At 36.8% G+C, this 16,275-nt stretch overlaps 1 protein-coding gene and 1 pseudogene across 2 annotated transcripts; both read right to left on the reverse strand.

Annotated features, from left to right (window-relative positions):
* Positions 1–966: 966 nt before the first annotated feature.
* LOC147505960 (uncharacterized) lies at positions 967–2,525 on the reverse strand. Its single transcript, XM_086604199.1, has one exon. It carries the CDS (start codon positions 2,497–2,499, stop codon positions 1,117–1,119), a length of 1,383 nt encoding a protein of 460 aa, XP_086460325.1. The 5' UTR covers positions 2,500–2,525; the 3' UTR covers positions 967–1,116.
* A 5,402-nt stretch (positions 2,526–7,927) lies between these two features.
* Positions 7,928–12,241, reverse strand: LOC147505961 (disease resistance protein At4g27190-like; annotated as a pseudogene). The gene is made up of 3 exons (XR_015221107.1): positions 11,932–12,241; positions 11,010–11,142; positions 7,928–10,909 (listed from the first exon to the last, which is right to left on the reverse strand). The product of XR_015221107.1 is annotated as a disease resistance protein At4g27190-like (transcript).
* Positions 12,242–16,275: the final 4,034 nt, after the last annotated feature.

Below are 16,275 nucleotides of genomic sequence, written 5' to 3' on the forward strand. Positions count from 1 at the left end.
CATTCTTCAAATTTGAAGAAATGCGTCGGAATTTTCCGGAATTCCAACTCTAGGTGGTCGTGATTAATGGGTCGCATAACATTGTTACGCATTCTTGTTCGCAAATCACGGGGTTTGGATCTCGGATCTTGGAGCGGATTAATAGTAATGTCGCCGCGCCGAGTATTAATGTAATCTTCTCCCAAGTTTTTGACTTTGACCAACACCACGCCAAGAAGATGTAATGCTGGCCACGCCCTACTAATGTCGCCTGAAGTTATTTTTTTTACTTTTTTCAATTTGGTGCGGCGGTGGGAATGTCGCGTGAGAGTTTTTGAACTTGGGGCGGCAGTTGTAATGTCGCTACGACAACCGGTGTCTTGCACATACGCAAGCGCCGGTAATAATGTCGCTAGGGTCATCTCCAATGAATTTTTTGCGGCCGAATTTGCGACCGCTTTAGAGTTGGTGAAATTTGCTTATCGATTTTGTGGTAGCATTCTTCAAATTTGAAGAGTATGCTACCACCACCTAGAGATGCTCTAAGGAATTGTTCGTTTCTAATCCTGTTGCAGAATGATGAATATAATAATGTTTAGAGACATGAAAAGTATACCAAGTTACTAATGTTTCAAAAGCACCAGGCTACATTTGTACATGACATTTCCCCGTTGCCGAAAAGATGGTGAAATAGGAGTCTTACTCTATAATAATTATCTTACATACAAACACTTGGTGGGGAGGGACTGCGCATAATGTCCTAAATGCCAGATAGGTGTTTGAACTTCAACGTTTTCCTACTCCTAAAATTAATCGCACTACTGCTATATGCAAAATAAACGTAAAGATTGTTAGACGCCGGAAAGGTGGAAACATAGCACTTGGGCAGTGGAGCGTGCTTCTTTTCTCCGTTGTACATTTGTACTTGAAAATCAAAACTGCACATTCCAGTTCAAACAGGACAAAGTACAAAAACCAACATCAGAATATCAAGAAACACGACAATTTCACCGTTCTATTTAAATAACCTTTCTCTTGTTAGAAAACCCAACTATTAACAAGTTTACCACCAAAACAAAATTCCCATGTATATGACCTGTATCTCTCAATTCTCACCTGTTTTCTCTATCTCTAAACTTAAAAACCAAGGACAAAACAAACACCAAATAAAAACCCAAAAAGTGAAGAAAATTGTGACAATGTAGAACTACTCCCACTAGAAAAAAGGACGGCACTGGGATTAACTGGTTTCTTGCACAATTGCGAGGACCCTTTTGTAATAACCTCATTAACACAGAGCTCATTGTTCCCAGATAATTTCAACTTTCTCCCCATCTTAGCTGAAAAATTAGCAGAAAATGGTAACCTCCCGGTCAAAATATTGTTCTCTAAATTCAATTCTTTCAACACAGATTCCAATAGCCCAAATTCTCTTGGAACTATCCCTTCAAGCCTGTTATTATCAAGTCTTAAATAACTCACATTTCTCAAAAACATCCCCATTGAAGATGGAATTTCCCCAACCAGTCCAACACCAGATAATCCAATCCCTAAAATACCCCCAAGCTTTTCCCAAATTTCTGGTATCTGTCCACCCAAAAAGTTTCCACTCAGATGAACTTCTTTCAAACTCTGCATTTCTCCTAAAAACAGAGGAATCCCAAAGTTTCCAAACTTGTTATAACTCAAATCCAAATACTCTAACCTCTGTAACTTCTTTAAACCATCTGGAATCTTTCCATCAAAATGATTTGAACTCAAATCAAGTTTAAAAAGCTCAGTAATCTCACCAAATGAGTCCGGAACATTTCCTTCAAACCCATTATAGCTTAAATCAATAACTTTCAACTTCTTCAACTTTCCTAAACTTTCTGGAACTTTTCCATAAAACTCATTTCTAGTCAATGTAACTTGTTCAAGTTCACTTAACTCACCAACCCCATAAGGTATTTCACCAGTGACATTACTTCCAACAAAAACCAACCTCTTCAAGTTCTTGAAACTACTGGTTATACCATCAAGAGAACCAAACAAAGCTGGGTTTTCAATGAAAACTAGTTGTTCTAATGAAGTACTCAAGTTTGAAAAGTACCCAGGGAGAGTAACATGTGTAGTTACATCAGTGAAACATTTGTAGAAGAAGAGTTTACGAAGGTAAGTTAACGAAGTTAGTGAAGGTGAAAAGGAAGAAGTGCTAGAACAAGGTGGAAATGAGGAGTAATCTGAAACATAACCAAAGTTGAGTTCAGTAATGTGGAGAGATGTGACACCATTTGTTTCGGTGAAGTAGTCACATGTTACACCGCGTGGACCTGAGTAACAAAGATCGTCTGGGTAGTTTAGTCTCCAGTTGAATGTTGAGTCTATTGATTCAAGGATATGGTAGAGTGATTCTTGTTCAAAGGAACTAAGTGTTGGGGTTTCGAGACTTGTGCTGGAATCTGAGTGAGTTGAGGTTATGAAGAGGAAGAAGATGATGAGGGGTAGAATGGGAATGGGAATGGAAAATAGAGAAGCCATGGAGAGTAGAGTTTGTTTTTCGGAAGTGAAATGAGGAAAGTGAAAAGGTTCAAGTGTTGGATAGTGTTGGGAGTTGAGGTTTTTAAGTCAAGGAAAGTGCGTACAAGGGTATCGATAGTTGGGGTAATTACGTGGATGCCATGTGGTTTGGTGGAATTACAAAAATGGCCTATATATATGATTGTGAAAACCATGGAGTAGTTGGTGAAATGAAAAATTAATGATGGGGTTTGGATTTGATGGTTTGGAAATGAAAAGTGGATGATGATTAGGCGATTAGCATCTTCTCTGGATGAAGTGATGATGAACATATCTTATCCACTTTTTCCAGTGAACAAACGAGGGTTACAATTATTGATCTTTAGTTTTGTAGAGATAAAACTCAGAATTTCTATGAAATGTTAGGTAATTTAGCTTCTAAAAAGTTTTCAGAATGTGTTGAAATGAATGGTAATCAGTGTTGGAATGTAGTGAAATGTTAAAATTTTAATTTTTCGGAAACTATTGTATGTGATCCATACTCCATAGTTAGTGATTCTTGCTCATTTATTAGTTGCATAAACTTATGGCCCAAAAAATGTATGGGCTAATAATACGAAAATACATACCTGAATTAACTGGTTGATCACTTGATCCTAAAACTATTATTCCAAAAACATTTTACCGCCCTAAACTCATAGTTCGTGATTCCGAACGAAACTCTAGAATTTCGTTTGGAATTTCTGTTTTCCAAAAAACCGAAATTTCAAATATAGAGTTGAAATATCTGAAATTTTGAATGAATTTCAAATTTCAAATGTGATAGAGTCGAAATTTAATAGATTTCGATTTTTAGATTTACCGGAATTCTCAGAATTCCGAAATCCCGAACTATGTTTAGACTAAACTAAGAACCAAAACCCTAAACTAAGAACCGAAAATTTAATCAGAATTTTGGTCTACAATATGGAATTGTGGAGTGAATTTAATCGTCAAAAATTCAATTTTAAAGTGAGTCACAGCTTTCAATTTTACAAAGTAGGAAGTTGATCAATATATTATATAGGAGCCCCATGAGGCCATGAGGCCATCCATGCAATGTTGCCCTCGAAAGACTAGTGTTGATTCAAAATCGAATAAAAAGGGAAAACATCACTAAGGGAGAGAAGTTTGGTGGTAAGTAGCTGGACAGGGAAGCGTTTTACATGCTGCACTGCTGCGCAATACACTGAAAAGGAAGGTTCTGCAGTAGCAGTTATTCTCAGTAGGTTGTTCCTTCCTCTTTTACATAATCGCCAAAAATGCCATTCTCTTTTTTCAGTACCAGACAACTAATAAAACACAAGTTGAGGTAAGTAGGTAACTCCTAGGGACAATTCTATCAACACATCTAATTCCAGAACAATGCTAAAGAAGCCCTAGTGTACAACCATCTTCGACAATTGACCAAATGCATATGGTCACCCATTGTTGGAAGGGAGTTTGAAGTTACTGAAATTTCAGTGTCGTTTGGAATTTCCGACAGATTTGATGTAGTCATAGTGTCACCCTGTCCAATTCTTCAAAATTCGAAAATTTTATCCAATACTGCTCAGATAAAAATTAGGAAAAAATAAACGAAAATTCAAGGCTTTGTTTTTAGAAATTGGTATTGTCAGCTCTGAAGGAAATGACTTACACTCTCACATATCTGATTTGTAAATTGCTGTCAAAATCCTCGAATACGCAATGCTGAAAAAATCGAAGTTGCACCATGCAACTCTATAAAATTTTGTTTCTTGCCGGTTCATTTTTGAGAAATAAATGAAGGTTACTGTTACTGCAATCTGTTTTGTACTCAAGCACGAAAACGAGTACTGTTCATGGGACCACTGCAAATGATCAGTAAAACAGCTATTTCGGCCAACAGAGGACGCTAAAGCTCGAACAAGTAACAAAGTAACAGACCACGTGGATTAACAGGAGAGCTGTGAAGTAAAAAGAAGATGGAAGGCGTTCGATGTTTAAAGGAGTGTTGAAAACGTGAACTTACGTGGCAGGAAAAAGAGTTGGTGGAGCCGACAATTATCTGCATAGCCGCCAACCGGGTTTGGTAGCAGACGTGGCAGAAGCATGTCTTCCATCGGTTTGGGGTTCAGATGGGGGGCCCAGTTTACTCGTACAAGAAAATCACATCAGGGCATTATTTGGAGAATCAATTTTGTTTGTACAAAAGATCATGAAGGACGGAGTTAATAGTTAGCGGAGATAATTGCAGAACACTGATGAACATTGCGGACTCAATCCGTTTCTTTTTAATAATGCCCAATAAGCAGTGATAATACCAATATTTTGTTTTTATTTTTAGTAATTAACTAGTGATCACTAATCAGGGAGATTTTGGAAGACGATGGAAGTTAGTAAAATAAATTAAAATACAAGTCCCTCTTTTTCTAAACAATTAGTTATTTAGTAACAGAACTTTTTTCTAATTTTATTGGATGGCAACCTCCCACACCACCTCTCTAGATTCATCTATGCTAGTAATTAATCCTCAACAGAGTAAAAAAGTTACCAACCAAATATGAGTAGTCTGGAAAATGTGAGAATTAGTTGGAAACTTTGAAATTATTGGATTTTGGTGACATCTTACATAGGAGTGGCAATTTTGTACACGACCTGTGCTATCCTGACACAAAATTAGCAGTTCAAATTGGAAAAAAAAAATATTGGGTCATTTAAAAGTTGACCTGCCGAACCCGTCAAATAAATGGATTATGTTATGATTATATATGTTAACCCGAATAACACTTTAGTAGGCCCAATTTGTTCTCGGGTCTAATAGATCGGGTCATCAACTTGTGATATGTATAATTTGTTTTAATACCAATTTCTTTATTTTTTTTAAGATTTTATTTGTCCAACTCCTTCAAATAAACGACTAGAATGATTAATCGTCATATTAGTTCATTCGATAAAAATATGTTTGAGTATTCAATTTTTATAGATATGTAATTGAATTATAGATAGTTTTTGAAAACTAATACATATTTTTTTATATATATTTTTGATAAATAAAATCGTGAAATACTAAATATTTTGTATACATGTTATTTGTGAATCCGATCTGAAACTAATCCGAAATTGATCCGCTGGCTTAGCGAGTCACGCATTATATAGGCGGGTTGGATTTGGGTTAGACAAACTCGACACGATTAGTAATTTGGGTCAGGTTTGGATTTGTTCTCCTAACGTGACCCAAATATGACATAACATAAACCCGATCCCATTGCCATCCCTAATCCTACACTATACTTTTACAGTTTTACCAAGTAATATTTCGGAAAGATTCCATGCATTTTGGAATTTCAAACGTTTTCAACTTTTTGTATAGCCACTACAAAATACTAATGTATAACAAATTTTTGTACAGTTTAAGGGAAATTAGAGCGTCAAGTTCGTCAACAATCCAACAAATGAAATTTGACTATTTTAAACCCAAATCATTTCTGATTTTTGGTTAATATTTTCTCAGGCGTGCCCTGGAGATTTGAAATTTCTATCCTCGTAAAAAGAGATTTGAGATTTTATATTTAATGGAAATTGTGATCTGGATGTTGAGAGGTTACAAATTTTGAAACAAACTAATTGTTTGGTTTGGTGATATTCATGGATTTGGATCTTGCCAGAATGCCAGGTTAGAAATTTTGAAACGAACTGATTGAACCCAATCAACCCATTAGAGTTAACACTTATCAAGCCTAAACACTTACTGTCTAATAAGTGTCTATGCACTGAAGGCCTCGAAGCTCAAGCCATATCCATCAACATCTCTATTTTCATTCCCTTGGATTATTAATTTATTATGCAGAGAAATTAGGCATGCCCAAAATGGAATGACTTATGGTGCACTCAAAAATGTGTTTGACTGTTGGTCACTAGCCTACTGGATTTTAGTAAATGTTAAGTTCGATCAAACGTCTTGATCCTAGCGACTACGATACTGCCATATGAAAGTGAAACATGCTAAAAGCTTAAGAGCAGATTTTTTTTGTCAACTTTATTAATGAAAGTAGGCAACCAAACTACAAGCCTAGTCTAGTGCCACAGGCTTGCTTCTTTTCTAAAAAGTGCAAAATTCGCAGCAGCCAAAAAATACTGATTCGAAGCCAAATATTGTTGTCTGTCGGATAGAAAGAACCGCAAACAGACATTAAAGTTGTGTCTGATAATGCCGATATAAAGCGTAATTAATGGATGAGTATAGTGAGTTGGGTCTAGTGCCCTTCATCAAAGGGGTATGTTCTGCACACTTAATTGCGTTTTGTGCTACGTTGCTGTTTCGCCCATTTTTTGGTAAATATAAATAGGAAAGATTCAGCCTGATTGTTGTCAATAGCTCCATTTTAGAATAAAGTTAATCAACTATCAAGCATCACCTTACTTGCAGAATCACAGAGATAAAGCAAATCCTATGCACCAACAAAAACAAGTGTTAAACAGCTAAAGTCATTTTGACATCTGTTGGGCCAAAACGGCAGTCCAATACATCTGCTATCCTTCATGCCATTTGTGCTTGTGCTATATTACATAAATTATGAAAGATCACAAAATCACTTCCCAAGTTGTCAGTCTTTGTACATGTAAATTTGCATACTGGATTATTTGCCCATGTCTGGATTCATCGTTTGAAGCTTAATGTGAGTTAACTGGGACTTAAAAACTTGCTGTGCCACCAATCTATGTGAAATGATGTAGGTTAATATCTAGAGAAGTTTAATGGACTTGATAAAGATCATAACCACTGGAAACAAGAATTGAAAGTTGGGAACTTCCATTCCTCGAGTTAAGAGAGAATGAGAGAAGTTGTATTAGTGAGTGTAACAAAACCAACAAGTGATTCAGTACTTGACTTCAGATAAAAAATTGTCCGAAAATGATTTGTACATCAGTTAAGAAATAGTCTGAAAATCATTAAACTAGTGATTACAAACCACAGTAATGAATCCCATCCCAAAATTTTAAATCTACGGAACATATCGACTTAAAAAGCTAACATTTCGTTGACTAACAACAGAACCATTTGAGGCAGGGTACCTAGAAAAAAAGGCACTAATCTAACTGCTCAGAAAACATATTCTAAAAACCTAAGATTATAATTCTAACAGTTAGAAAGGTTTTCCACCTTATTTGGCACTTCCTTCTACTTGGGGCAATGGGGAACACCTCCCAGATGACCAGATCTTGCATTCTACTCCCATACGTTACCTGCAAGTGCGATAAAATGTAATTATCAAGACTTAATGCTCTTTAATAATGTAAGAACATACTGCAATTTTGCGAGGTTTAGATTGGTTTAGAGTGAATAGTTGAGAAAGAAAACAAAACGAGCCATATGACAAACTATAACAATGTGTTGTGATATGAGTATAAAGCGACTTACTTGTTGACAAAGAGGGACTCAGGCGACTTAAGAGTTTGGTCTTCCCATTCCAATTTTTTGCATGAGGTCACTATATCCGGACCTGAGTTGTTTTAGATTGGGTGCACTGTTGGGACCCATAGGGAGCTTCTTTAAATTGGCACTCCACATGTAGTTCTTCCAAGGAAGGCCACTTTCGGAATATAAGTTGTGTACTTCATAGAATCCAAAAAGCATTGGTAGCCCAGATAGTGTTAAAATCTTTAATCGAGGGAACAACTTAGCCTGAACTAGAACAGGTTCTGTCTTCTCATCCATCTCTGATATGATGATTATATTCAACATTTCACTGCACCAACAAACACGAAGTTGTTCCAGCTGATTAAGTCTCTGTGCCATGGCTAATGAGAAGAGATATCTCAAATTGTTGCAATCCTGAATATGCATCTCTTTGAGGTTGAGAAAACATCCAAGTGGAACTGGCCCTTTACAAATTTCTTTCATGCCTTCCATACGAAGCATGGACAAGTCAGTTAGCTTACTGAAAGCAACTAGTGGAACGGATTTGTCTGTCACATCCACACTCAAAATGTGCTCTATTTTCGGGCAATCAATGAGTCTGAGGCACTTCAATTTGTTAAATTGCCCTCCTGCATCGAGTTGTCCAACATTCTTTAGATATTCCTGACCATAAGACCATAGTTCCAGATATTCTGTTTTGCCTAATAACTTCGACACCCAGGGGGCGAATTCCTCTGAAGCTCCTAACATATTAAGAAACATGGTCCTTGTTCGATATTCCAGTGCAAACCTGTATACTATGTTGTCGGATGCATTCACAAGTATGCTGAATGTCTGTAGGTTTTGCAAACCAAAGGCAGCATCCTTGGTTAAAAAAGTAGCATTCTGCACTCTTAAGCGCAAACTTATTAAGCAAGTCAAGGATGCCACCTCAGCAAAACTAGCACAACTACTTCCATCTCCAAATTCGTTCACTAGCATGTGCAATTCTTCTAAACCTGAAAAACTTGATATAATGTTTGGTGGAATATTCTCAGTTTCACCTCTGTACAAGTTCAACAGCTTTAGGTTGGCCACTCCCATTATTTCGATCGGCAACTTCAAGGAAAACCCTGTTATTGAAAACTCACATCCAAGTTCAAGTATTTCAAGTTTCTTACATTTTCCAATATACGATACATCACTTAGATTAGCACACTCATTAAGATGCAGAACACGGAGCTTTGCAAGCCAAGAAAGTGACGGTGGCAATGACTGAATGTCAGTATAACTTAGATCTAAAGTCACAAGAGATCGCATGCCTTCAAAAAACCTGTCAGGGATTTTCTGCAGACGCCTGTTACCTCGCAATGACAAGGTCAAAAGTTGGGGACATTCAGATTGCTCTGGGAGCTGAATAATATCGTTCATCATCAATGACATTCGCCTGCAGTTATGTATATTCTCTAAATGCCCCGGCCATAACTTCAATCCAATGCCAGCTCTTACAATAAATCCAGGAGTATCTTCTGATGCTATCACTGTGGCCACATCTCGCACAACATCATGCATCATTATGCCTCCACGATCCAGAATATGTCCATTAACAACTGTACTCCTACGCACTCTTAACATCAGTCCTGAAGCTATAAGGCTGTCGACCACTTTGTGTAATCTAATCTTTGCTTCCATCAAATTGTCTACATTCTTAAGTATGCGTTCGCCAATTGCATATCTTAACAAATCGTCCTCCACAATAATTTTGTGGTCTTCAGGGAAAGTACAACAAAAGAGGAAGGTTTTTTTTCATTCTTCACTTTCTATATAATCATAGCTCAACTTAATTGAATTGAAAACCTTAGCATGCATACCATCAACTTGAGGAAATATCGATTTCCCTAACTGTAGAGCCGCATCCTCCCACACAATTCGATCTCTGCCTTGCAATGCTCTCCCAAGTGTGACGAGTGCTAATGGTAGACCATCGCATTTATTGACAACTTCACTTGCAATTTTGTGTAAACCATCAGAGTACACAATATCAGTTGCATGATATCGAAACAGGTTCCATGAATCAAGTTGGGATAATGTGTGAACTTCAATCTTTGCTTGAGAGTTCATCATACAGCATGCATCCAGACTTCTAGTGGTGAATACCACTTTACAACCACTGTGCTCATTACCATTTGGAATTCCCACTTCTGCTAACTCGAGTCTTGTCCACAAATCATCTACTTATAAGAAGAATTTTCTTCTCGTGCTTCAACCTCTCGCACAATTTTGCTGCTCTCAAAAATGCATTTTCCTTCGGAAGTTGCACTCCAAGTCCTTCCGCAATTTGTTCTTGGATACTTCTCAAGTCAGGGTTTTGTGACACTATTGTCATCACAACCTTATCGAAAAGCTTATCTTTTATGATGTCTTTTGCTACTTGTTTCATCAAGGTGGTCTTCCCCACCCCACCCATACCATACACTGCAACGATGCTAACTCTGTCATCCTTCAAAGCCGCTATGACTTCTTCCATAACCGACTTTGTGGAACCAAAAGCCACGAAGTCAGCAATGGGCAACGATTCAAGACTTGGAGGAGGTGCAAGAAACGATACTGTATTCCCAAAGCTTTTCCCATCCAGATATATTTTGTTGATTGCGTAAATCTTTAAGTTTGCTGCTTTCCCCAGATGATAGCGAGAACGCCACCCTTTGAAAAAACTATTGATCCCCTCAACTTCACACTGAAACCATTTTGCCTCATCTCGAAGTGCATGAAGATCTACACTACTTAACCATGCTTCTACAGCGTATTTGATCAACTCCCCTCTTTCGCGGGCTACTTCCACCATCCGCTCAATATCATTATGTGTGTTTTCCAATTTATCGACCATGGTCTCAAGGTACTGAACGTTTTTCTTGTAATGAACAAGATACCTGATTCGACATTTAAGAGGAACAATTGAACATTTAATAATTTCTACAAGGGGTATAACAGCTATGTCCATTGTCAGTTAATATTCTTTCTTCTCTGTATCTGCATGTGAATCAAATAGCATGAGCTAGAAACGTTTTGGATACAAACAGAGAAACACATACAGATGATAAAAAACGAATTAAGCGAGATATTTACTTACACTTAATTTCTTTAAGGAGAGAGTAGATACATGTGTTCTATGCCACTATTCTGTTATCTCCAATTCTCCATGGACCATCTTTTATTGCATTGTGGTTTAGGTCATGCTGAGCAGGCCGGGCTCATCTCTGAAACTGTAAATATAATATATAACTTTCAGCAAGGATAATCTGAAACCAGACATGGGAAGAAAATGATTTACACCATTAAAACAGTTTGTAGGGTCAATATATGCGAATATTCATCTGGGGTTTAGATGCATTCTAGGGCCTAGAAAGTAGAAGAATAATCGAACCAAAAATTACAAATAAGTGGTGGAAAATTAAAAAGCATGTTCACATTTAGTTTCTCAGACAAAACTTTGAGGCAATTAAAGATGATTCAATTGAATCATATATTACAAGACCTGGAACCAGTGGAGTCTTTTGAAAGATCAGTGCGGCTATATAAAATTGTAGGATGGAAAAGGGAGAATGAAGACAATTAGAGATGATGCAAAATGTCTTCAATTTTAACACTTCCTATATATGTCATCCTTTCCAAATATAAGGAGATTATCCGCATACATGCTGTGGCAAAAGCTAATTTGATAACAGGGATGTCCTACGTCTCTACAGCATGGTACAGGTTCATAGACCTTAGCGCACAGATGAATAGGTATCGGTAAATTAGATCTCCTCAACGACAACCTCTTGTTGGTCTGAAGAAACCATATGCAGTGAAGCATTTCACACCTCAACTGTTACTGCTCACACAAAAGCTGAGCATCACTATGTATCAGCGTAACTAATACACTGAGATAGAGGTAGGTGCAGATTAGACTAGAGGAAATGCTTTGACAGAAAATTTTAATAATGCTCTGACGCAAAATGAAACATACATATGATCATAAACCTATATAATCAAAGTGCAGGCAAGATTACCTCATATTGTTCTATACTTCTATATACGTACAAATTGCAATACTCAAATGGTAGATGATCAGGAATGCAGTGCAGATAGTGTGGGAGAACACGGTACCATTGTCTTGGTGCAAGAAGAGATTATTGGTTTTGGCCGAAACAGAATTAAGTAGCGGTACGTATAGTTGAGGGGAAAGATGAACAATTTGTGCTTCTCTCAGAGAGTTTAAGAGAAAAGGGCGTCCAATAAGTCATTCTGGGTCCCTTTTCACGTTGGAATTTCATTCGATTGAAGCACTTAGTATAATACATCAGTCAAAACTATACCAAGGTGCTTTCAATTGATGAAGTAAGACTTACATATAACAAGGAACAAGACAAAATTACTACAAGACTTCAAGTCACACGAAACCAAATAGTAAAATGAGAACAAAAATCAGTTCAGAGAATTCACCTTGTAATGGAAGAAGTCATTGTCAAAACATGTTGTACGACTACTCCGCTACATAAGCAATTTGTTGTGGTCATGACTCATGATGCACTTGGACCTTCTCAAACGTGAAATAAGAAAGCAATGATCACAATGACTGATTACATATTCATGTAACATTAAAATAGCGGCAAGTTTATAAATTCTAGTATTCTACTCATTTTCCTGTTCATTAGAATGCATACATGAGAAAGCAGTTTACCACTTGTTTGACAAAACTGCAGTTATTGACGAACACATATGAGACTAAGTTTTGTAATGCGAGAAAAATATCGGATTGGGGAGATGTTCACATGTGAGAACAAATCCCACTTTGTTTTGACTAAAGTTAGTTCCTAAATGTCGGATTTCCACCCTCTACTATGACTTTTGATTTATGTATCCGACAAAACAAAAGCTACTTCTTTGATTTTTTCAAACTTACAGCAACACATGTGAGTGTGTGACTAGCTATTGAGTTTATGTGTTTTTCGATTAGTCAAACAATGAATTGACAAGTAAATATTGAAGTCAGTACATCATCCATAGAAGACTCCTGGAATCCGTTTCGGTATCATGCAAGTGACAATGTAGACTTTAATAGTTTGATGCACAGTACAAAATATCCTATATATCGCGATATTTGGAGATATCTATCCAGATTTTAGAGAAAGATATATAAATATCACGATATGTTTAGAGATATATACGACTGTAAATATCTGTAATATTTTGACGATATTTGTAATATTTGAGGATATTTTGTGATATCTGAGGATATTTTGTAATATTTTGTGTATATAACAATTTTATTTAATATTTACCATTGTATTTCAAATAAATATAAATAATTTATCATGATATATCAATAAATATCTACAATATCTACGATATTTGTCGATATTTTTTGTATATCTACGATATTTGCATGTGAAACAATGTCAAATATCCCCAAAAAGAATAATATATCCACGATACATATCCAGAAATTGAATATCGATAAATACCTATATCCTGATATTTTGTACTATGGTTTGATGAGTTACAGAAACTTGCAATGGAAGTTGCCGAAGAATGTGACGGGCCAAGGAAATTAGAGGGGTTGGGCTTTAACCCCATATATGAGCTTGGTTCTTTTTAAGTTCTCAATATGGGCTTTTAGCCCAATATTTATTGTTTTATTTACAAGAAATTCTCTCAAGACCCAATTTCGTTTCAAAACAATTCTAGAGGATAAGTTTTTTTGTATAATCACTCACAAACACAATTTTCACGTTTAAATAACCCACGAACCCAGTTTATACAATTTAATAACCCTCAAGGACAAACTAATTTGGCCTGCTTTTTTTATTATTTTTTAATTCCACTTTTACCCTTTCCTTTGTAAAATAGAACAAATTTATGTGAGTGAGAAAATCCAAAACCCCTTTTTTCTCTAACCCACTCATTCTTTGTCTTTCTCTTTCATTTTCATGAGATTTATTATTGTTGGGTTTGCTATCTTGTTTCTTTTGACAATCGCTTGAAAGTGAAGGTCTACAATCCAAAAATAAGAGAATTACCAAGGGAAAAAACAAAGACGCTTCTATTTTTTTGTTTTGTTTTTTTTTTTCTTTTTTGAAACTTTGTTGAGCTATGAATAGTGAATAATGAGTGTTCATAGTCTATAATGTACTATAAACAATCAATGTTGTTAAATAACCATGCTATGATTATTTGTTAAATGCAATTGAATTTATGAACGATTGTTCTCATAATCATGAACTATGAATATTATTTGTTCATATTACAATTATATGACTATGAATAGTGATTGTTCTTAATTCGGTAGTTATGAACATTAAGAACAAGCCACATCCTGAAAACTCATATTTTGAACCACCATGTTCAAGTTTTTGATAGCAGTTCTTTTTGTGTTGTGCCGCTCCTTTTTTTTTTTGGATTGTGTGTTTTGAGTGTTTTCTAAAGAACAAAATTGATGGTAGGCGGGTTCTTGATTACAGGGGTAAACTTGAACTTTTACTAACTCTGTCCTTGAGAGTGATTCTCTGTCCTTGAGAGCGATTAAAATAAAATGCTGGTTCTAGAGGAACTTTTCCTTCCGGTTAGTCCTTGAGAGTAATTACTCTCCCTATTTATTTAACACCTGCTACACCAGCCAGCTTTTTGAAAAGATTGCGGGTATGGTAACAGTTTTTTATGTTATTTTTTACCCTAAAAGGCAAAACAACTCTGGCGAAGACAACAACTCAATTCCCATTTCCAAAAAAGAAAGCAAATTGATTTGAGAAAATGGCTATGGCAATTCTTTATAGGCGAGTTCTTCCTCCACCTGCAGTTGACTTTGCTTCTGCCGAAGGCAATGTAACTTTTTCTATTATTATCTTTTTATTTTAGTTGTTAAATTTGTTTCTATTTCGGTAAAGTTTCTAATGTCAGTTTGCTGCCAAGAGTAATTATCTTTCGATTTGGGTTTCTAATTCCATTTAGTATTCTATTTCTTCTATTGATCAGTGTTTCCAGTTTCACTTTTCTAACCGAACACACTTTTCAAAATCCCTACAACTTGGTTGTGATCAGTGTTTCCAATATACTTACAACTTGGTTGTCTGTTCGCCTTCTCCGGCATGGTTCTGCTCAGCAGTACGTATCGAAGTGAAAGGTCCGCCATTGATAGAATGTGCCATACTGGGGTCAAAGAGAGATGGATGCAGAGTTTGGGCCTTCTTCCCAAACACAAACACAAAAACAACAACTTCATCAGAAGGAGAACAAGATACCATCGACAAGACCGGCACCTGTATCCGGCTCATGCTATTAGCAGAAATGCTACAAAAACTAGTTGTAAAACGTTGAGTAGGAAGAGGGAGCCTTTTTATGCTATTATAGACAGTGAAAGGGTGCCCGACTGGACTGCGCTTCCAGACTATATTCTAGAGATGATACTTAATAAGCTGAAACGCGTCCATGACCGCGTCGGTTTGGTGTTGTCTGCAATTGGTGGCACCATGTCTCACAACACAATTCTCATCTCCCTGATCGTCAACTTCCCATGCTTATGGTTCCTAATCGTTGGAGGCACACACTTAGTTTTTCAACCCTTTTCCTGGGAGCAGAAGAAGATCGAGAACAAGGATGTATGACTTGGACATGCATATACCAAGTAACAGCCGCTGCATTTGTTCTACAGAGGGATGGCTTATAATCGAGGAGACCAAGGACCACTTAGTTTCAGTTTGTCTGTTGAATCCGTTCTTGTCAGTCCAAAACCAGATCCACCTGCCCCCATACTCACATGACATATCCACTCCTGAAATCCTTAAGCTTGTTTTGTCTGCCGACCCTTGACCTCTGATGATTACGTTATATACTACAAAGATTGGGTGAAGGTCTGGGACTTCTCAACCACCCGTCAACCAGTTGTGACACAATCCTTGCAAGGCCCAAATGTTTACGAGTGTATGTTTAAGAACAAGATATACCTTGTGGAAGCATCGAGGGACTTGTTAATAATTTATAGGCTAATCGAAGGCCTGTCATCATAAAGGAAGCACCAACGATTGGCTTTAAAATCTACAAGTTGGACCCTGATATGCTAGTCTGGAACAGGGTGAAGAGCTTGGGTGGTCACACCTTGTTCTTAGGTAGTATTTCTTACATGTCGTTCCCAGCTTCACAATTCTCTGGTTACTGCAAGCCAAATTATGTATATTTTGGTTATGATGCTCTTCCTTGTTTTACATATATGGAAATCATCTTTTGGCACTGTAATTTTTCAATTTGGGAGATGGAAGCTTTGAACGATTTGTACCTCCGGCTTGCATGCATAGCTCTATTTGGATTGAGCCAAAGGTGCTGACCTGCTAATGTGGAGGCCTATGCATTTTATATTCTCC

The sequence above is a fragment of the Coptis chinensis genome, chromosome 4, assembly GCF_015680905.1.
Source record: "Coptis chinensis isolate HL-2020 chromosome 4, ASM1568090v1, whole genome shotgun sequence".
Classification (NCBI taxonomy): Eukaryota; Viridiplantae; Streptophyta; class Magnoliopsida; order Ranunculales; family Ranunculaceae; genus Coptis; species Coptis chinensis.